Source organism: Nerophis lumbriciformis, linkage group LG32 (genome assembly GCF_033978685.3).
Source record: "Nerophis lumbriciformis linkage group LG32, RoL_Nlum_v2.1, whole genome shotgun sequence".
NCBI classification, from domain to species: Eukaryota; Metazoa; Chordata; class Actinopteri; order Syngnathiformes; family Syngnathidae; genus Nerophis; species Nerophis lumbriciformis.
This window is the reverse complement of record NC_084579.2, coordinates 13,587,919-13,612,138: the sequence shown is the minus strand read 5'-3', so window position 1 is coordinate 13,612,138 and position 24,220 is coordinate 13,587,919. Positions and strand designations below refer to the sequence as shown.

The window sequence follows — 24,220 nt, the reverse complement described above, 5'->3', positions numbered from 1 at the left end:
TTTGTTTTTAATGAATACCTGGACCTACTACGCTACGGTATTTTAATGTTGGTCATTATGGTGGTAATTGTTTTTTCTGAGGTGGTACTTGGTGAAAAAGTTCAAAAACCACTGCCATAGAGAACGCCCCCGATATGAATAACGTCCCAGTATGAGTCATAAACAAAAGCACACTGCGCACAACTCAAACTGGACTCTACCTCAGCTCTCCACCAATCAGCACTCGGCTCTTGCGCGTCTCGTCCAATCAGCGAGCTCGGAGCGCGGTTTGAAGGGCGGTGCTGCTGCCACAGTGGATCCAGAGGAGGAACCAGGAATGTTCGGAGGGAGTTTCACTAGCGACTGAGCCACGACGCTTTAAAAATATGATTTTAATCCAAAATATGACGTATTATATGTAATAATATGTGTTTTTTTCAAATTAAGTAAGGGTTTGTTTTTTTGTATTCCGTTTTTAGCTAGTGACTGGCAACATAAAAGTTAGCTGGTTGGTAGTTTAGGCTAGCTCGGAAGTAATCAATAGTATGGCTTTGATAGCCGCGGAGCATGGCTGCAAAATGAACGGAACATCGGTGATTTATGGCCGAGTAGGGCCAAGAAAAGACGGCTTCCACGGAAAGGCGGACGCCTTCAAGAATGGACAACCGAAAGAGGGGGAGTATTCAACAGATGGGCTCCCCAAAGCGTTCCTGCACAGCCTGAGGACCCTGTTTGACATCCTGGATGACGCCGGCAAAGGGTACGTCCACATATCCGAGATAGAGAGCCGCTGGCAGGGCGCGGACACCCGGGAGCTGCCCGGCGGTGTGTTGATCTGCCTGCGCCGGGTCACCCCTCCGCACGGCTGCCTAACATTCGAACGCTTTGTAGCGGGGCTTCGCTACTCCATGCTCAACCCGGAGAACCACCTGAAAGCCCAGGCGGCCGTGCACCCTCAGCAGACCCAGAAGCCTGCACCCTTGTCGGCATGCAGCGTCGCGGCCAGGGTGGAGAACAAGGTCCGTCCGCTTGGGCCGAGCAATGTGACCAACATCCAGCCTCACCGTTCGTTGATGAGCCGGGCCAGGCCGGAGGAAGGAGGTGGCTATCCGGCGTGTGGACCGGCGAGGTACGGTGCCGGGTACGAGAGGCCCGGGCGGAGCTTGGAGCGCATTCCTGCCGCTCTGGAGGGCGGCGGCGGCGGTGTCGGTGGAGGATGTTACCGGGTGGAGCCAGGTCATGTCTCCAAGGCATCACAGCCCCAGCAGAGCCGGGTCAGGTCCATTGAGTCTCTGGCCCTGGAATCACCTCAACTCCAGGGACAAAGTATGTGCAATCTAACACTTTTAAGAAATGAAACTTCATAATATCTTACCTTCCATACAATGTTTATGTCATATTGTTATTTTCAGTAAAAACATCAATTACCTTTTTGATTCACTTTCATAGATTACATTTTTTAATATGCCGAAAAAATTATATATTGCACTGTCCTGCATATAGTGGCAGCCCAAAACACTTAAAGTCCAAATCTGGACAAGCAAAACTGTGTATGACAATAGAATGTGTCAAAAATAGTTGTGTGCTGAAATGTTTTTCCTTGTGAGCGATCCATTTGATCATCATCATCATGCAAAACTGACTTTAAGTTAACTGCAAACTTTGCTTACTCAAATTCTTTGGTACCTTTTTATTTGGATGCACTGATCCAAGCTCAAAACAAAATCAAAGTACGCACTCAATAGCCTCCAATGTAAATTCAAATAATCTGTTCCAGGCTCACACGGTCACCATTCTGGAACATTCCGAGCTGGGACGTTTATTTACCTAAACGGCAAACAGGACGGGGTGGAATTGGAACCAGGTGATAGTTACTGTCTCTGAAATAGGACAAGTCACTCTTTTATTTAATCTTAACTAATGATTTGGCTCGAAGAAAGCATAAATGAAAACACAACCAAACCAATTTGTAGAAGTGCTAAGGCGTAAACTGACTAATCAGCATATTAAAGGGTCCCTCTAATGCTGACAACATTGGCACTTATTTCATTGCTCTGGACCAAAAAATATGTCTACAAGTAAGATTCCCCTCAAAAGAAACAGTAGGAATGTTAGGCTTGTTTTCTAACGAGTTTCAGCACATTCGGGAGAGCCAGCTTTTAGCTCCAAAATGTAGGCGTGCAGAGGTCACCTACAGAAGACCGGAGGCAATTTACGTCATATGTGTTTTGGTAGCATATTCATCTTGAATGACCTTGTTTTCGCGCATAATTGGAAGGAACTAGAAAATATGTTTGCCAGATGCATTTTTGCAAGTTGTAGCAATACAACTAAAGAAGGATTAGCCTGCATACATTTCCATATTATGGCAATGGGAGGAAAGTATGGGCCTTTGCAGCCAAAATGACTCGCCCTAAATTGGGCGGACCAAGCGAGAGGAGTGTCGTTTTCAGCCGTCATTTCAATGATACCGACTTCGAGGAAGGGTTTTTGTCGGAGTTGGGATGGAAAAAAATGAAAAGATTCAATTCAAATGCGATCTCGGGAATCATGGGAAAAAGAAGAGCAGACACGTTGATCAAAAACGGGAGAAAAAGAAGGTAAGCCGATTTTGCGCCCTCTCCTTTTTGAAGTTTTCCTCATGCATATTGAGGAAATGCAGAAGCAGCATGAGGAAACACAGTCAAGGTGTCTACAGAAACGTACATAGACGAGCAGGGAAGTCCCAAAAATATCCATCCATCCATTTTCTACCGCTTATTCCCTTTGGGGTCGCGGGGGGCGCTGGAGCCTATCTCAGCTACAATCGGGCGGAAGGCGGTGTACACCCTGGACAAGTCGCCACCTCGTCGCAGGTCCCAAAATAGCGATTGTATTATATTTATTTTTTGCTCATAACCATATAAATTTTGAAGTAATCGTGGACCAGGGCGATAAAAACTGATGTCTCAGTATTGGCTCTGATATCAATCATTTAGGTTGTCCAGGCACTTATTTCCTTAGATTGTAAACAATAAAGACAAATAATTGTTTTTATCCTAAAACTATCGATCTAACCACTGTGGTATTGACCTGGTACTGTACCACTTGGTATCGTTACTGTTGATACAGTATTTGTATCAAACCGCCCACCTTTGTTTACATTCAAGTGCTCTCGCTTGTGATTAGCGGTTAGCGTATCTTCCTACGTTGAGCTATTCCTCGTCCTCCCGGAATGATACCTGTAAGAAACATAGTTGAACTGCCGCCATGGAGGCAAGGATTAGTGATTTAGAAGCTGCACTGTGGAGGGACTTCAGCCGCTCGCGAGGACGCCACATTGCGTTGAGGGCGCGTTCGTTTGTCTGTTGCTGTCAGATTTGTAGGACACAGCGAGAATGTGTCATCAACATGCATTATCGAGACCAGAGATGTCCGATAATATCGGACTGCCTATATTATCGGCCGATGAATGCTTTAAAATGTAATATCGGAAATTATCGGTTTCAAAATTATCGGTATCGGTTTCAAAAAGTAAAATGTATGACTTTTTAAAACGCCGCTGTGTACACGGACGTAGGGAGAAGTACAGAGCGCCAATAAACTTTAAAGGCACTGCCTTTGCGTGCCAGCCCAGTCACATAATATCTACGGCTTTTCACACACACAAGTGAATGCCAGGCATACCTGGTCAACAGCCATACAGGTCACACTGAGGGTGGCCGTATAAACAAGTTTAACACTTTTACAAATATGCGCCACACTGTGAACCCACACCAAACAAGAATGACAAACACATTTTGGGAGAACATCCGTACCGTAACACGACATAAACACAACAGAACAAATACCCAGAACCCCTTGCAGCACTAACTCTTCCGGGACGCTACAATATACACCCCCCGCTAACCCCCCCCACCCCCCCCCCCCCCCCCCCCCCACCTCAACGTCCTCATGTCCCAAATTCCAAGCTGCTGTTTTGAGGCATGTTAAAAAAAAAAATGCACTTTGTGACTTCAATAATAAATATGGCAGTGCCATGTTGGCATTTTTTTCCATAACTTGAGTTGATTTATTTTGAAAACCTTGTTACATTGTTTAATGCATCCAGCGGGGCATCACAACAAAATGAGGCATTTAATAATGTGTTAATTCCATGACTGTATGTATCGGAATCGGTAGTTAAGAGTTGGACAAAATCGGATATCGACAAAAAAGCCATTATCGGACATCTCTAATCGGGACACTCTGATAGTAGTAAAAGCTTTATTGTCGGCCAAATTTATATAATTTATGCTGTCTACTGCGAAACCCTAATGTTTATTATTGTCAAGTGATTTAACTTTGGACATATTGTACTGAGCAGCCAAGATATAGACACATGTTGCTATTGTTAAGTTCCATTTCTGATTTTATGCTTGTTATCACTCTTTCGACTTGCTATCATTGGTACACTTCAATGAGATCTTATAGAAAGGCTTTAAAAAGGCAAAGGACACTTGAGGGCTACATATGGAGGCATATCCCACCTAATTTGTATTGGGTATTTAAAAAATGCAAGGTTCCACTTTTTATTATTGACGTTTTTTCAAAATAAGTCTCCATTTACGACTTATTGTTTTACAACACTTAAATGAGGCTACTCCTCAGCTTTATGTGGCTGGCTGAGTAATGGCCGCTGTTAAACCCAGGTCAGGTCATAGGTCACGTCTGAGAAAAAATCCTTGCCGTGACCCTCCAACTGCGTGACTTGTGATGGTCAATTCTTCCCCGGTGTGACAATATTTGCTATACAGCTCATTATCTCACTTGTGCGCGAGCTCCAGCGCTGTGTGTCTCGCTCGCTCGCTGTCACGCACACTCAAGTCCTGATGAGTCTCTCTGAGTTAAGGTCTGATCTCTGCACAGGCAGCCTTGCGTTGCCTGAAGCTATGCGGGTGACGCTCACTTGCTCACGCTTACTGCACTTCTTTGAAAAGTTGTTCAAGTTTTTCCCACGCAGCATTAAACATTGGTTGAGTTTGGTTTGTTTGTGTCATGTTTTTGCTTTGCATCGCAGCTACTACCCGGGAGGTCACCCTGTTACTGAGTTTAGGCTTCCAGTGGACATAAATCACATATGTTGGCCGTCGTCATACTTTTGGCTATTTAGTGCGGGCAGACAAGAGCGCCAGTTGTCCACGGCTGTAATCTCTCACATGCAGCCAAACTCCGGTTGGATTAGTGCAGATTACAGCACGCAGGGCAGACCTCGCTAAATCATGGCAAGGAATTCACTTTCTCTTGGACAAAGTGGCAACACATCATCATCATCCATGATTAAGTAAATGTAGAAAATTAAAAAATATGTGCCTGCAAGAACAAGATTACAGTTTTATAATGACAATTACTGTATAAGTCAAATTAATTTTAGATCGGGGGCCACATGGAGAATAATCTACTACCAAGTGTGCCGGACTGATAAAATCACGGCACGATAACTTAAAAATAAAGACAACTTCAGATCTTTGTTTAAAAATAGAACAAGCACATTCTCAATCAATCAATCAATCAATGTTTTTTATATAGCCCTAAATCACAAGTGTCTCAAAGGGCTGCACAAGCCACAACGACATCCTCGGTACAAAGCCCACATAAGGGCAAGGAAAAACTCACCCCAGTGGGACGTCGATGTGAATGACTATGAGAAACCTTGGAGAGGACCGCATATGTGGGTAACCCCCCCCCCTCTAGGGGAGACCGAATGCAATGGATGTCGAGTGGGTCTGACATAATATTGTGAGAGTCCAGTCCATAGTGGATCCAACATAATAGTAAGAGTCCAGTCCATAGTGGGGCCAGCAGGAAACCATCCCGAGCGTAGACGGGTCAGCAGCGCAGAGATGTTCCCAGCCGATGCACAGGCGAGCGGTCCACCCGGGTCCCGACTCTGGACAGCCAGCACTTCATCCATGGCCACCGGACCTGTGCCCCACCCCCTCCACAAGGAAGAGGGGAGCAGAGGAGAAAATAAAATAAACGGCAGATCAACTGGTCTAAAAGGGGGGTCTATTTAAAGGCTAGAGTATACAAATGAGTTTTAAGATGGGACTTAAATGCTTCTACTGAGCTAGCATCTCTAACTGTTACCGGGAGGGCATTCCATAGTACTGGAGCCCGAATAGAAAACGCTCTATAGCCCGCAGACTTTTTTTGGGCTCTGGGAATCACTAATAAGCCGGAGTTCTTTGAACGCAGATTTCTTGCCGGGACATATGGTACAATACAATCGACAAGATAGGACGGAGCTAGACCGTGTAGTATTTTATACGTAAGTAGTAAAACCTTAAAGTCACATCTTAAGTGCACAGGAAGCCAGTGCAGGTGAGCCAGTATAGGCGTAATATGATCAAACTTTCTTGTTCTTGTCAAAAGTCTAGCAGCCGCATTTTGTACCAACTGTAATCTTTTAATGCTAGACATAGGGAGACCCGAAAATAATACGTTACAGTAGTCGAGACGAGACGTAACGAACTCATGGATAATGATCTCAGCGTCGCTAGTGGATAAAATAGAACGGATTTTAGCGATATTACGGAGATGAAAGAAGGCCGTTTTAGTAACACTCTTAATGTGTGATTCAAACGAGAGAGTTGGGTCGAAGATGATACCCAGATTCTTTACTAATTCGCCTTGTGTAATTGTTTGATTGTCAAATGTTAAGGTGGTATTATTAAATAAATGTCGGTGTTTAGCAGGACCGATAATTCTGAAAATGTACAAATCATAGGGGTGTAACGGTACACAAAAATTTCAGTTCGGTACATACCTCGATTTAGAGGTCACGGTTCGGTTCATTTTCGGTACAGTAAGAAAACAACAAAATATAAATTTTTTGGTTATTTATTTACCAAATTTGTAAACAATGGCATAACATACATATACACACCGGGTCCATTGCCAGGGTTAATGTGGTCAACATATATAAAATAAAAACTAAATAAGATAAGGCTCAGAATGGTTTCTTAACAAAATCTTTCTACATTTAAAGTGCTTTTTTTGATTGATTGATTGAGACTTTTATTAGTAGATTGCACAGTACAGTACATATTCCGTACAATTGATCACTAAATGGTAACACCCCAATAAGTTTTTCAACTTGTTTAAGTCGGGGTCCACGTTAATCAACATTAAACTCCCTCAAGTTGTTGCTCAGATTAAATAAAATGACAAAACTTTTCTTCTACATATAAAAATCAATCAATCAATCAATCAATGTTTATTTATATAGCCCTAAATCACAAGTGTCTCAAAGGGCTGCACAAGCCACAACGACATCCTCGGTATAGCCCACATAAGGGCAAGGAAAAACTCACCCCAGTGGGACGTCGATGTGAATGACTATGAGAAACCTTGGAGAGGACCGCATATGTGGGTAACCCCCCACCCCTCTAGGGAGACCGAATGCAATGGATGTCGAGTGGGTCTAACATAATATTGTGAGAGTTCAGTCCATAGTGGATCCAGCATAACAGTAAGAGTCCAGTCCACAGTGGGGTCAGCAGGAAACCATCCCGAGCGGAGACGGGTCAGCAGCGCAGAGATGTTCCCAACCGATAAAAAGGGCAACATTAAACAGTTTCAAGTCAACTCAGCCTCAGTTTAACTTTTCTTTTCCCCCCTAGCCTGGCTAACTTGGCAGTAAGAGGATATATGGGCTCATTGTTCTTCCACCATAGAAGTGGGTCAAAATGTAGTTTTTAATGCAATATGGTCTTAAATCTGCTGCTATAAAAAACATTTGTTATTGCTTTTGCCCTGCCTGACTCGCCGAGGAGAGGCTGCTTGAATGCGGTGGTGACGCTTCAAATGGGTTAACATGTTTGACGTGTTGTCAGAAGCATACCTGCTGCTGCTGAACAATGTCGGCTTAACGAGGCAGGAGCGTCTTCCAGCTCTGGCTTTTACATGTTGCAGTAGCTCGGTCGTTGCTAGCATGCCGTGTGTTGTGCCTCGGTGTGCATTGTTTACACAACGTGTGGTACGCTACTTAATATGTCCGTGTGGAAACTCGTTCGGTACACCTCTGAACCGAACCGAAACGGTTCAATACAAATACAAGTACCGTTACACCCCTAACAAATCATAATGGGTTTTTTTTGTTTTTTTTTACACTTACATGTTGTGGTTAATAGTATTCTATCTTTATTTGTCGTTATTTCTATTTTCTGAATAAATGAGTCAGAAACACTGGTTAATTTTCAACCTATCAAGATAAATTACAGTATGTTATTTATGAAGTTTGATAATTTTCCTCGACTGATGTACTAACATCACATGTTTATTTTTTTTGTACATATGTAGCATCATCTAAAAAGATACAAATAATTGCTATTGCGACATCCAGTGGACACATTTAGAACAGCTGTTTCTTTCATTCAAAAATTTCAGGTACATTTTTAGACTTAGCAAACTCATCCCGCGGGCCGGATAAAACCTGTTCGTGGGCCTGATCCGGCCCTCGGGCTGTATGTTTGACACCCCTGGTAAAAGCACTAATCTGCTAATTTATAAAAAACATTAGAATTATAATAATTATAATACATTTTACTTATAAGGCGCCTTTCTGGGCAGTCAAGGACACCGTACAAAATCAAAACAATAAAATCAATTGGATAAAAACAACAACAATAAAGATCGATAAGATTTACAGTGAATAAGCAGTCAGGAATAGGTGTGTTTTGAGTTTTGATTTAAAGAGGGATATTGAGTCTATATTATAAAGGTCTGGTGGTAATGAGTTCCAAAGATGAGGGGCTGAGCGGCTTTAAGCTCGGGCCCCCATGGTGGACAGTTTCTATGAGATGGATGGTTGAAGAGGATCTTAGGGAACGTGAGGACGTGGCGACATGGAGCAGGTCAAAGGTAAAGTACCTATGATTGTCGAAATTTGTCCACTGCATTTGACCCATCATCCTCGTTCACCCCCTGGGAGGTGAGGAGAGCAGTGAGCAGCAGCAGTGGCCGCGCCCGGGAAGCATTTTGGTGATTTAACCCCCAATTGCAACCCTTGATGCTGAGTGCCAAGCAGGGAGGTAATGGGTCCCATTTTTATAGTCTTTGGTATGACTCGGCGGGGGTTTGAACTCACAACCTACCGATCGCAGAGCGGACACTCTAACCACTAGGGCACTGAGTAGGTTGGCGAGATATGACGGAGAAAGCTCATGGATAGCTTTGAAAGTGAGGAGAATTATTTTAAATTGGATACGGTGTGTGATGGGTAGCCAATGGAGTTCTTGCAGAACAGGGGTGTTGGGCTGCATTCAAGGGGTTCTGGTGATTATCCGGGCTGCAGAGTTCTGGAGAAGCTGAAGTTTGTGAAGTGACTTGTGATGGAGACCAAACAGGAGTGAGTTCCAGTAGTCCAGGCGAGAGGTGACAAGGCTATGGACCAGTATGGCAGCAGTATGTGGGGTTAGGGATGGGCGAAGTCGATTAATGTTGCGTAGATGAAAGTAAGCAGACCGGGTAATGTTGTTTATGTGAGCTTGAAAAGAGACTGTGCTGTCGTGGATGACATCCAGACTCTTAACTTGGGAGGAGGGTGAGACGGAGGTATTGCTGAGAGTAACGGACAAGCTGTTGGTTTTGGCTAGAATGTTTTTTGTACCTACAAGTAAGATTTCGGTTTTATTACTATTGAGTTGGAAGAAATTGGATGAGAACCACAGTTTGAGTTCACTGAGGCAGTCTGTAAGGGAAGAAGAGAAGCAGTTGGTTTGGTTGAGATGTAGAGCTGGGTGTCATCCGCATAACCGTGACAATGTATTTGAAATTTACGGAAAATATTGCCAAGGGGAAGAATGTAGATGATAAAAAGCAGAGGACCAAGAACAGAGCCCTGGGGCACACCAGAGGAAACGGGAGACGGAGGGGATTTGAATGAACGGAGTTGAACAAACTGAGTGCGGAGGGATGTTAGGAAATAATAACAAAAAGGCGGTTCAGGTAATATGTAACGCTGGCTATTAGGGTTACACAATTCGTGAAAAAAGTATTTTCCGTCTGGTGCTGTACACAACAATTATTTTACACAGGAGAGGACAAATGCCTACAAACTAAGGATGTCCCGATCATGCATGAGTGAGACTGGCCGATTGCAATACAGATCACATGTGTTTACTGTACATCTTTCTATTCATGGTGAATGCTTCAATTTAACAATATCAATGACAATTTAAACTAGTTCCTCATTCTCTTTTATTACATACAATTGTTTGATCAAAACAAAGCCAACAGTAAACTATAACTAAACAAACGCAACAATTTTCTTGTACTCTTTTAAATCATTAGTTTTTTCCCCCTAAAAGTCCTCCTGTGTTCAGGGAATTATTCTCTAAGTTTGTAAACATTACCAAAAGCAAAAAATGACTTTAGAAAATAAAAATGTCAACTTAATCACTCTAGTATCAATCATATACTAATACTACCCTTGGTATTGACACCACCAATTTAGGAATTAGTCTTACATGTTGTGCACTGACTGTGAAAATGCTGACACGCCAACAGTTAATTGTTATATTATTCTCCCTCTAGACCAGGGGTAGGGAACCTATGGCTCTCGAGCCAGATGTGGCTCTTTTGATGACTGCATCTGGCTCTCAGATAAATCTTAGCTGACATTGTTTAACACGATAAGTAATGAATAATTCCGCTGGTAATCACAGAGTTAAAAATAACGTTCAAAATATAAAACATTCTGATGCATTTTAATCCATCCATCCGTTTTCTACCCCATCTGTTCGAGAAGTCGCATTAATGGTAAGAAGTATTTTACTTGTTATTGAACGGGACAAGCGGTACAAAATGGATGGATGGATGGTTAGTAGCTTCAGAATAACAATGTTATTCTGAGACTTATTATACTGTAAAAATGTTGGTCTTACTTAAAAATGCACGCATTTAGTTGTATTCAGTGTTAAAAAACATTATATGGCTCTCACGGAAATACATTTTAAAATATTTGGCTTTCATGGCTCTCTCGGCCAAAAAGGTTCCCGACCCCTGCTCTAGACTTTGATTTATCTGTTAATTTCTTGTAGGGCTGGGCGGTATGGACGAAAAAGTATATCTCAATATATTTTTACTTAAACTCGATTTTCAATATATATCTCAATATATTTTTCGGTGAAAGTATGCATATAAAGATATTAATTTTTGAGCGATATTCAGTGAAATTGAAGTGAATGACATCTGTACTGTAAACAGTCAGTGGCACTTTTATTAACCCAGTTAATCAAGATGGATATTAACCGCACAGAAAATTAACTGTTTAAGTAGTACAGAATTACATAACATAAATACAATAGAAAAATATTATTTCTACATAGAATAAATAACATAGCTGTGCAAATAATACAACATATATTTAACTCAGATTAAAAAAGATACATTTGCAGGCAGGCACTTTGTGATTACCCTTCCTGGTTAGATGACCCACCCGATCTTGTCTCTGATTGGCCTGTTCCTAACCAATCATGACTCATCATAGTAAACAACCAACCATTCATGGATGTTCTTATACGTAAAAAATATATCGATATATCTTACAAACTCGATAAATCGCCTATCCCTAATTTCCTGTTGATAGCTGCTTGCTTTCTGCTGCAACGTCATCCCTTCTACACTTCTTAAACTTATTTCTTGGTGTTGTTTCAAGCTGGTTTAGCGGTTGGCTTAGCTAGTAGAATGCCTGCTCCTGGCTTGCTGTCGGTGTGTAACATGTTTAGCCTCGTCCTCCACTGATAATGATACTTAAGATTCTAAGAAATGCAGTTTATTTGCTGTAACGGAGTTGATTATTATTTGCATAGGTGTGTATGGAGGCGCATAAATAGCTGCTGGCCGCTTGTCAGCCTGGGACTACAAATGAATGCACTGTCAGCAACGGGATCTGCTTTAAAAGGCATTAATTAGCAATGGCGATCACATACTTTCTCACAAAACTCCTCCAATACTGATCAGTGGGCAATTGATTGCCACATCTCTAGTCTCCAAGATTAAATTCAAAACATTGATGTCCCATCACAAGAATAAAAAGTTTAAATTGAGTAAGGGACTCGAGCAATGAACTAATATGAGGGAGTTTAAGAGACAGTGCATGCATATTGTGTTTTTAAAGTAAATGGAAGAAGAAGAAAGCTGAAAACCGCAATAATTGATATTTATTTATTATCTAGCCATTATTTATTATATATTAAGTTAATAATATAAGTCGCACCGGAGTATAAGTCGCACCTGCCGAAAATGCATAATAAAGAAGGAAAAAAACATATATAAGTTGCACTGGAGCCCGGCCAAACTATGAAAAAAAACTGCGACTTATAGTCAGAAAAATACGGTAGTCTCTTAGTACACAATCGTATTTCCTTTTAGAAAACGGTAGGGTAGCCTTTAAGAAGCTATTCTTCCCTACGAATCTGTTTCATGTTGACTTGCGCAGGTGTAACTATGTCAAATATGATCAAACCAAACCATATAAATATAATTGAGTTGTTTGTTCTGCTGGACTTGTACTGGGTGTGTCAGGTCAAACCGATTTTAAAAGTGCTGAGTTTTTATTTAAGCCTCTTTAGTCAGCTATGTATTTCAAAAATGCAGGAATGTTTTCAGCTCCATCTGTGGTTTCAAAGTAAATAGCTCCCTCATGTGGTGAACACTGAAACCAACCGTGTTTCATTGCCTCTGCAAAAGTACCAGGGACAGTTAATAGCAACTTTACTTCTCTTGTTTGTCCCAGGCGTCACCAAACCGAATTTGCCCAGATCCCAGAGCGAGTCGGCGACCGGATTCACGGGAGGCCCCAGGCGACACGGGCGCACCCGGGACGAGCAAAGGCGGCACACCATATCCAACGGAGTGGATTATGAAATGGTGGGTGTGCAATTCCTGCAATATCCGTCTCTTTCTTCATTTGAATGTCACGTATAGAGTTTAATTCAACATTTCTGACTCCACAGAGTGCATCAAATCTCTTTATGGAGCTCATTTTCCCTGAGAAAAAGAATCTGCCTCGGGCTGCAACTAACGATTAATTTGATAATCGATTAATCTGTCGATTATTACTTCGATTAATCGATTAATAATCGGATAAAAGAGACAAACTACATTTATATCCTTTCTAGTATTTTATTTGGAAAAAAAAAAACAGCATACTGGCACCATACTTATTGTGATTATTGTTTCTCAGCTGTTTGTACATGTTGCAGTTTATAAGTAAAGGTTTATTAAGAAAAAAAAAAAAAAAGAAAAAATATATATATTATAAATTGCCTCTGCGCATGTGCATAGCATAGATCCAATGAATCGATGACTAAATTAATCGCCAACTATTTTTATAATCGATTTTAATCGATTTAATCGATTAGTTGTTGCAGCCTTAAATCTGCCTAAACATTTTGATATAGATCCACATCCTCCATTGATTGATTGATTGAAACTTTTATTAGTAGATTGCACAGTACAGTACATATTCCGTACAATTGACCGCTAAATGGTAACACCCGAATAAGTTTTTCAACTTGTTTAAGTCCACGTAAATCAATTCATGGTAACCATGAATCCATGACACACATCATGCTAGATATGCTTAAATCCAAGGTAGTATTCACGTTTATACAGTTTGAAGTTTGGGAAAATATGCATTAAAATTATTATATCATCAATATATCACTTGCTTAATAATTGTACACCCAGTATTTTTGTTTTAACAAACTATAGAGGCACTTTTCTGTTGTGTAAGTGTAAAGCTCCCTATAGATTGTGGCCGAAATGTTTCGTAATACATTCTAACATACATGTAATACAGATATTGTTATAGTTTTGTCATTATTAAATGCTAAATTACTTATGACCAATAAATTACGAAGATGTTTTTCCGGATTTAATCAATGTTGTTCGCGTTTTGCCGACCTGTCCTTGACAGTCCCATAAAGGTGTGTGCCGAATTTTGTTACACCAAAGGCGTCCAAACTTTTTCCAGCGAGGGCCGCATATAGAACAAGTAAAGGATGCGGTGCCACTTTGATACATTTTGTACATTAAAGATACTAAAACCAATACAATGTAGGTCAATAAATAAATGCTACACCAGTTGAACACAGTGTACTTGAACAGGCCACGCTTCCCAGTGTAGAGAGTACAATTGTTAAATACCAACTACGATGGACAGGGCATGTCGTACGGATGAATGATGACAGACTGGCAAAACAGATGTCGTACTGTCAGTTAAATGAAGGGAAAATAAATGTTGGTGGGCAGAGAAAACGCTACAAGGATTGCTTAAAGAAGACATTGAAACAATGTGAAATAGATACTACATACTGGGAAGACTTAGCAAAACAGAATAACATGGAGAGCTGCAGTTAGTGAAGGAGTGACAAAGTATGAGGAGAAAAGAACATCTATGATACTTGAAAAAGGGAGGAGGAGACTGGAAAGAAGAGTCATGCCAAAATGTATATTACCACCTGGTCTGATCTGTCCCATATGCGGCAGAAACCTCAAGGCTCGTATTGGCTTGTACAGTCACTACAGAGCACACCATTCTTAGGGACGATGGACCCCTATCTTCTAACAAGAAGAGGAGCCAGCAAGCAAAGTTGAACAAAACATCCATATTTTAGCTTTGTGGTATTGCTAACAAAGCAAATTAGTTTAATATCTGATAGATATTGAGATATTTATTTTCTTATTATTCCAGCCAAATAAATTATGTTTGAGGGCTTTATCACACACCCAAAAACTTACCATATCTTGCAAGAAATGTGTACATACAGTACAGGCTAAGTTTGGACACACCTTCTCATTCGATGGTTTTCTTTATTTTCATGACTATTTACATTGTAGATTGTCACTTAAGTCATCAACACTATGAATGAACACATGTGGAGTTATGTACTTAACAAAACAAGGTGAAATAACTGAAAACAAGTTTTGTAATCTAGTTTCTTCTGTTTTGCACACTCTTGGCATTCTCTCGATGAGTATCAAGCACACCTGTGAAGTGAAAACCATTTCAGGTGACTACCTCTTGAAGCTCTTTGAGAGAATGCCAAGAGTGTGCAAAGCAGTAATCAGATCAAAGGGTGGCTATTTTGAAGACATTAGAATATAAAACATGTTTTCAGTTATTTCACCTTTTTGTGTTAAGTACATAACTCCACATGTGTTCATTCATAGTTTTGACGCCTTCAGTGACAACCTACAATGTAAATAGTCATGAGAATAAAGAAAACGCATTGAATAAGAAGGTGTGTCCAAACTTTTGGCCTGTACTGTATGTTTATCATGACAGAACACCTATATTTTCGGCCTTTTTGGTAGGATTTGGGCTAGTTTTTTATTTATTTTGTGTATTGCTCTAACCCGGGATGTTTATTTTGTCTTTAGAATGTGTCAAAAATGAGCTACGAGCCGCAAATGACCGCCGGGCCGCCATTTAAACCCGCTTGAGTTCCACAAAGTGACACACATTGTTTTGTAGCACGCTTTGGGGACGGCGTGGCGAAGTTGGTAGAGTGGCCGTGCCAGCAATCGGAGGGTTGCTGGTTACTCTGGTTCAATCCCCACCTTCTACCATCCTAGTCACGTCCGTTGTGTCCTTGGGCGAGACACTTCACCCCTTGCTCCTGATGGCTGCTGGTTAGCGCCTTGAATGGCAGCTCCCGCCATCAGTGTGTGAATGTGTAAAATACTGTCAAAAGCGCTTTGAGTACCTTGAAGGTAGAAAAGTGCTATACAAGTATAACCCATCCATCCATCCATTTTCTATCTCAGCTACAATCGGGCGGAAGGCGGGGTACACCCTGGACAAGTCGCCACCTCATCGCAGGGCCAACACAGATAGACAGACAACATTCACACTCACATTCACACACTAGGGCCAATTTAGTGTTGCCAATCAACTTATCCCCAGGTGCATGCATGTCTTTGGAAGTGGGAGGAAGCCGGAGTACCCGGAGTGAACCCACGCAGTCACGGGGAGAACATGCAAACTCCACACAGAAAGATCCCGAGCCCGGGATTGAACCCTAGACTACTCAGGACCTTCGTATTGTGAGGCAGATGCACTAACCCCTCTGTCACCGTGCTGCCACAAGTATAACCCATTTATCATTTATTTATGTATGCTGTTTAGAAAATTCCAAGTCAATCCGGTTTATGGAGCAGTCAAAGTTTGGGGTTAACAACAGTGCCATCATGTGGTGTGTTTGTCAGTGAAGTGAAAGCACACGCAACACGCTGGGGGGGCGTGTGCATGTTGTGGCACATTTAGACGCGGTTTAGAGGCAGAGGAGTTGGCTTACTTTTTCTTGTGTGTTTGAGTGCAGTTGTTGACGTTATGGTGTTTCGTCTAACGGAAACTAGCGGGATAGAACAGAAAAATAAGTATATTTAGTTTCCTGACATACTTTTCTATTGGCTAGCCCATCCCCCTCCAACCCTCTTCTCCTCCCACCATCCCCTTTCGGAGCTCACGCCCGCCTCTGCTCCGTATCCCCCCCCCTTTTGCTTCTACCATTTTACTCACCTTCACTAAAAGCTGTCCGATCTTCTTCCTCTCTTTTTTTGTCATCGCCTTCATCCCTCTCTTTCGCGCCACGTTCGGCCTCAGCGTTCTAAGAGTCTGACCGACACACCTCCCACTCCTCCTCCTCCTATTCCTCTTCTTCCCTCCCTCCCCGTCCCTCCTCTCCTCCCCCTTCCCCTCCGTCCCTCCCACCGAGGCCGACTAGGCCCGCGGCTGCCCCGATGATAGCGAGCCGGGTCGGGCCCAGGGGCCAGGTGGACGTAGAGGAGTCGGTTGGGCGACCAGCTTGGACGGCGGTGTGGGCCGCGTACACGACGGTCTTCATCCCCCTCAGCAGCAGCCTCTACAGCGGCAAGGCTCTGCAGTTTTTCCTGTGGGTGAGTAGTTGAGGATTGAAGGAGCAACTTCAGGCTGGATCTTGGATGCGTTCATTTGGAAAAAGCAAAACAAAAAGTTGTTTTGTCATTTGGATACTTTTAAAGCATCTGACTAATATGTTCTCTCTAATCCTTTCGCCCCCTTTGTGTTGGAGCTTATTTATGGCCTGCACTTGTAGCTCTTTCATGCTTTTGCAGGCTAGCGTTTAAAAAAAGTTATGTTGTACATTGTTGCAAACAGTTGTGGTGTTATTGTGTGTGTGTGTATTCATGCCCCAGCTGGGGGGGTGCTACAACACCAATGGACATGCGCTGACTTTTCCATCACCTTTCAGCCTTCTGTTTTTGAACACAGCCTGACTCCGCCCACCATGACTGCCTTATTTAGGCACGAGCACAGTTAAACCTTCCACTTGTCTAAAGAACATCACTCAGCAAAGGGGAATGTAGTCAGCTGTGTGTGTGTGTGTATGTAAGGATGACACATCAAGTGGTTGAATGCCAGCGATGAGGCCAGGACTGTGAGCACGCACGGACAGCCTGGTCAGCACAACTCTTTGCAGAGCCACACAGTTGAAGTGAGTTGGCTGTTTACCCCATTCTTTGCTTGCTGCACGGTTACCATGACGCCGGCTCCTGTCTGTGTGTCCCAGCACAATTGGACTCTCGGGCGTTTTTGTCCGTGCCGGCACAAAAAAGAGATGCGAGATGCCCCCTTGCAACTCTGACCTTGTAGTCTGTTTTTCAAATCCGCTTTTAGACTGTTTGCTAAACATTTTGTCCTCTTTCCTTTTATGCCGCGCAGCTGAAGCAAATGAAAGAGCTGGAGCAGGAGAAAGACTCCCTGCTGGCGGGCCTGGAGGTGGTGGAGCGGGCCCGGGACTGGTACCAGGGCCAGATCCACAATGTCACGGAGAGACAGCGGCAGGTTGGACAGAATTCCCAGTGCACGGTGGGAAAAGAGCATAACTCAGTATTAGTGTACGAGTAGTGCAGAATTGAACGTTCCACTATATCCACCTTGTTATCTATTTTTAGGACTTTTTCACTGAAGCCAACCAAAGTCGTATCAACGTTCTCATTCCCAAACTACAAGAAGTCAACCGCTGCCTCAATGACCTCATTTGCTGCACTGGAATGGTGAGATTGAACTTACTACATGCGTTTTAAACTCGTTTTTATTGAGGGCCACATCGCAGTAATGACTGCTTTCAGAGGGACGCTTTTTAAAAAATAATTTAAATTAAGCATGCGGGTAATAACCTGTTATTAATCATGATTAATTGAAATTAAGTTATGATTCATCTGATATAATTTAAAGGGTAACATTATCACCAGACCTATGTAAGCGTCAATATATACCTTGATGTTGCAGAAAAAAGACCATATATTTTTTTAACCGATTTCCGAACTCTAAATGGGTGAATTTTGGCGAATTAAACGCATTTCTAATATTCGCTCTCGGAGCGATGACGTCACAACTTGACGTCACATAGGGAAGCAATCCGCCATTTTCTCAAACACCGAGTCAAATCAGCTCTGTTATTTTCCGTTTTTTCGACTGTTTTCCGTACCTTGGAGACATCATGCCTCGTCGGTGTGTTGTCGGAGGGTGTAACAACACGAACAGGGACGGATTCAAGTTGCACCAGTGGCCCAAAGATGCGAAAGTGGCAAGAAATTGGACGTTTGTTCCGCACACTTTACCGACGAAAGCTATGCTACGACAGAGATGGCAAGAATGTGTGGATATCCTGCGACACTCAAAGCAGATACATTTCCAACGATAAAGTCAAAGAAATCTGCCGCCAGACCCCCATTGAATCTGCCGGAGTGTGTGAGCAATTCAGGGACAAAGGACCTCGGTAGCACGGCAAGCAATGGCGGCAGTTTGTTCCCGCAGACGAGCGAGCTAAACCCCCCTGGATGTCTTGGCTCACACCGTCCCGAAGATCATCAAGAGAAGAATATCGACCCTAGCTTCCCTGGCCTACTGACATGAGGGTATGTCTACAGAATATATTAATTGATGAAAATTGGGCTGTCTGCACTCTTAAAGTGCATGTTGCTGCCAAATGTATTTCATATGCTGTAAACCTAGTTCATAGTTGTTAGTTTCCTTTAATGCCAAACAAACACATACCAATCGTTGGTTAGAAGGCGATCGCCGAATTCGTCCTCGCTTTCTCCCGTGTCGCTGGCTGTCGTGTCGTTTTCGTCGGTTTCGCTTGCATACGGTTCAAACCGATATGGCTCAATAGCTTCAGTTTCTTCTTCCATTTCGTTTTCGCTACCTGCCTCCACACTACAACCATCCGTTTCAATACATTCGTAATCTGTTGAATCGCTTAAGCCGCTGAAATCCGAGTCTGAATCCGAGCTAATGTCGCTATAGCTTGCTGTTCTTTCCGCCATGTTTGTTTGTGTTGGCTTCACTATGTGACGTCACAGGAAAATGGACGGGTGTTTATAACGATGGTTAAAATCAGGCACTTTGAAGCTTTTTTTAGGGATATTGCGTGATGGGTACAATTTTGAAAAAAACTTCGAAAAATATAATAAGCAACTGGGAAATGATTTTTAATGGTTTTAACCCTTCTGAAATTGTGATAATGTTCCCCTTTAATCTAATATAAATGTATGACCACCTCATGATATTACACAATTGCCAATGCATTTGATTATTAGATTTTTTTATGTACAAATTGATAGATTGCTTTAAATTCATAAGTGCAGGTGACAAACAGATATTTAACTATTTATCTTTATCTTCGCAAACATATTTTTGTATTACAGTATTTCGTAATATAATATTTGGCATGATCAGATAATAGTAAAGTTTAAAAGATATGCATTATTTTCCGTCAAAGTTGAAGGAATAAAAGCATTTTTTGCAGGCTTTCACACGGGCCATATCTGGCCCCCAGGCCTTGAGTTTAACATCTATGCACTATACTGTATAATCTGTGTTGGCGCTAGGAATTTTCAAAATGGGGTCCTAGGGACCCAATCAAGTCATAAAATGGGGTACCACAGTACATTTTTGGGGTCCCAATTTTTTTTATAACCGTTTGAAAACAAATGATAAATGTATGCATTATCCTTTTATATCTCAAATAAACGTTACTGGGCAAGTTAGGAGAGGGAGCACTAGCATGTGCAGGAGTGTTAATAGCATGGTGGATGTTCGGTTGGCCTTGTTGAAAACATAAATAAAGAGTTGTAACAAATCGACGGCCTTGTCATTCCGACCAAAGAGCGGAACTGTAGGGACCCCCTGCCGGGTAAAGTGGAGGGTGTTACTCCCGACAATATATTGGCCCTGGAGGGAACATCTCCCCCGCGCTCCTCGACCACGGTCTGGGAGCCGACAAGCAGGAAAGGTGTAACATGATGTTTCTTGGTGCCTGATGAGGCTAGATCTTTGATAATCAGTGCACCCGGTCGTAAAGGTGTTCTTTTTATTAGCCCTTCTTTCCAGCTTCATAAGTGAGCCATTTGCTGAAAAGTGGTTCCTGGAGCCACTTTTCATTGATGCTTCGCTTCTAGAGTTTATTGCTCGCCATGACGAAAACAATAACACGCGGCAGTCCTAATACCGGAAATTCGGTATTTGTAATTGATAAAACTTACGGTGAATCAAAATTTAAGAAATTGTACCGGAAAGTTCATTACTTTGAAGTCGACCAATAAAAACGCAATAAACGAGGAAGGAAATTTGACTCGGCAAATATAAACAAAACAAAACACCGGCGGAAAGTGATAATCGATAAAAAAACAAGTAAACCGGAGTTTTGACCCGGAGAAAGCAGGGTCGGTAAAAAAAAAAAAATGTGCGTCCTGGGCACGCGGGGACTTCCAAAAGCGTCCTTTCTGATTTCAATGCGTAAAAAGACACAAAAAGTGTGTTAAAGGCCTACTGAAACCCACTACTACCGACCACGCAGTCTGATAGTTTATAAATCAATGATGAAATCTTAACATTGCAACACATGCCAATATGGCCGGGTTAGCTTACTAAAGTGCAATTTTAAATTTCGCGCGAAATATCCTGCTGAAAACGTCTCGGTATGATGACGCCGGCACGTGACGTCACGGATTGTAGAGGACATTTTGGGACAGCATGGTGGCCAGCTATTAAGTCGTCTGTTTTCATCGCAAAATTCCACAGTATTCTGGACATCTGTGTTGGTGAATCTTTTGCAATTTGTTCAATGAACAATGGAGACAGCAAAGAAGAAAGCTGTAGGTGGGAAGCGGTGTATTGCGGCCGACTGCAGCAACACAAACACAGCCGGTGTTTCATTGTTTACATTCCCGGAAGATGACAGTCAAGCTTTACCATTGGCCTGTGAAGAACTGGGACAACAGAGACTCTTACCAGGAGGACTTTGAGTTGGATGCGCAGACGCGGTACCGTGAGTACGCATGCAGCTGCGGCCTCCAAACATTTGATCGCTTGCCCGTACGTGCGTGCCGCTATGTGCATGTCACGTACGTAACTTTGGGGACTTTGGGGAAATATATGTGCTGTATGAACTTTGGGGAGGTGAACGGTACTTTGGGCTGTGGGATTGAGTGTGTTGTGCAGGTGTTTGAGTTGTATTGGCGGGTTATATGGACGGGAGGGGGGAGGTGTTTGTTATGCGGGATTAATTTGTGGCATATTAAATATAAGCCTGCTTGTGTTGTGGCTAATAGAGTATATATATGTCTTGTTTATTTACTGTTTTAGTCATTCCCAGCTGAATATCAGGTCCCACCCGCCTCTCACAGCATCTTCCCTATCTGAATCGCTCCCACTGCCCTCTAGTCCTTCACTCTCACTTTCCTCATCCACAAATCTTTCATCCTCGCTCAAATTAATGGGGAAATCGTCGCTTTCTCGGTCCGAATCGCTCTCGCTGCTGGTGGCCATGATTGTAAACAATGTGCGGATGTGAGGAGCTCCACAACCTGTGACGTCACGCTACTCGTCTGCTACTTCCGGTAGAGGCAAGGCTTTTTTATCAGCGACCAAAAGTTGCAAACTTTATCGTTGATGTTCTCTACTAAATCCTTTCAGCAAAAATATGGCAATATCGCGAAATGATCAAGTATGACGCATAGAATGGACCTGCTATCCCCGTTTAAATAAGAAAATCGCATTTCAGTAGGCCTTTAACGCCAACAGTGATAATAAATAACCTCCTCATGCTCTCTCAGGGAGAGCATGTCCCAAATTCCAAGCTGCTGCTTTGAAGCATGTTCAAAAAAATAATGCACTTTGTGACTTCAATAATAAATATGGCAGTGCCATGTTGGCATTTTTTTCCATAACTTGAATTGATTTATTTTGAAAACCTTGTTACATTGTTTAATGCATCCAGCGGGTCATCACAACAAAATTAGGCATAATAATAATTCCACGACTGTATATATCGGTATCGGTTGATATCGGAATTGGTAATTAAGAGTTGGACAATATCGGATATCGGCAAAAAAGCCATTATCGGACATCTCTATCATGGAACATAATGTGCTCATAAGTTGAGGTATTACTCGATGTGATAATGATGACATAAAATGGAAAGAACATCGGGATCTAATTTTCTTTGAATGCTTTTTCTTTGTTTGGTCAGTCATCGTTCCCCTCCAGCGGTGCTCAGACGCACTCCACAAGCTCGCAGCCTCCGGTTCCAGCTCCCCCACAAGCCATCCTGCGACTGAAGGACCAGAACCGACTCCTTACGCAGGTCTCGCAAAATCTAAGCCATCGGCACTGTTGCGTTTGCATTTCGTTGCGTGTTTAACCCCCAACCCGCTCTGCGTAGGAGGTGACGGACAAGAGCGAGCGCATCGCCCAGCTGGAGCAGGAGAAGTCGGCCCTGATAAAGCAGCTTTTCGAGGCCCGCGCCCGCAGCGTTCAGGACACCAGCACCATGGACTCCACCTTCATCTGACTCCCGCGGGAGATGCAGAGCCAAACATTCGTAAGACTGAAGCCGTTTGTCGCCGCCCCTCGTTTACCCGACTGAGCCTTTGGCGCCGATGCACCTTTGTGACACGTAAACACACCTTTTGACTGCAACTTATAACCTCTCCAGTGCACACAAGCACGTCGCCACAGAGACACTCCAACTCTTCAATTTTCTTGATTTCCTGCTGCTCAAACTACCACTTTTGCAAAAAAAAAAAAAAAAAAAAGCTAAAGGACAATTTGGGGAAGAGGTTCTCATGGAATAAAACGCCATATTTTTACAGTTAAATTACCTAAAAAAAAAAAGGGCCACACCTTTTTGTTTGATCCCTGCATCTAACTCACAGAATATACAGAGAACTTTTTACAGTATTTCCTTTCCTATCATGTGAATCCTCTCCCCTTTGTGTTGTATTTTAAATACTAAGATTTTTAAAAATAATATAGCAGCATGTTACTTTGTGTTAAAAAGACCTTACATGAGTTTTGCAATGTTATCGTACGATGGTAAGGGAGAGGAGGTCAGTTAGCCTATCAAGCCAACGCGAACCTGAAGGCTGGACAAGACAGGTTTCGAAAGTTTGCATGTGGGGAAAAGTCGACATGGTGTCGGAAACTAAAGCTCTTCTTGGATTTTTCGTTCTAAATGTGACTATTGATCGTCTGAAGAGCTCGTCAAACATGTAGCCATCCACACATTACTAGTTCGTGGCTGACAGTATAAAGAAATAATAATCGATTGTAGGTGTTTACAGGAAGTGTATGGTACTGCTCGAGGGTGGGGGGAGTCTGCATATAACATAGTTATATAGCGTTGAATGTTGTGTTTTATTGCTGCTTTAAGTATTTCATGTGAGTGAAACTCTTCCCCCGTCTCCTTTCTATTACAGGTACTTTGAATGAAATGTCAAACAATAAATATGAGCAAACAGGGTGAACAAGCTTCTGTGCTTCTTTATTCCACATTGGAACCACAGCAGCTTGAGTTGTAGCACTGGATGAGCTGCAGCAGCTTGAGAACAATGAACAATGATGCCTGCTGAGCTAACTTCAGGTACTTTTTAAGTAGGGCTGTCAAGTTAACTCGCATTACCGTATTTTTCGGACTATAAGTCGCAGTTTTTTTCATAGTTTGGCCGGGGGTGCGATTTATTCTCAGGAGCGACTTATGTGTGAAATTATTAACACATTTCCGTAAAATATCAAATAATATTATTTAGCTCATTCACGTAAGAGACTAGACGTATAAGATTTCATGGGATTTAGCGATTAGGAGTGACAGATTGTTTGGTAAACGTATAGGATGTTCTATATGTTATAGTTATTTGAATGACTCTTACCATAATATGTTAC

At 42.4% G+C, this 24,220-nt stretch overlaps 1 protein-coding gene across 1 annotated transcript; it reads left to right on the top strand.

Moving 5' to 3' along the window:
* Positions 1 to 271: 271 nt before the first annotated feature.
* On the top strand, positions 272 to 23,808 carry sapcd2 (suppressor APC domain containing 2). Its single transcript, XM_061926628.2, has 6 exons — positions 272 to 1,305; positions 12,740 to 12,873; positions 17,714 to 17,860; positions 17,947 to 18,048; positions 22,530 to 22,643; positions 22,722 to 23,808. The coding sequence occupies exons 1-6, from the start codon at positions 525 to 527 to the stop codon at positions 22,848 to 22,850; spliced, it is 1,407 nt and encodes a 468-aa protein (XP_061782612.1). The 5' UTR covers positions 272 to 524; the 3' UTR covers positions 22,851 to 23,808.
* Positions 23,809 to 24,220: the final 412 nt, after the last annotated feature.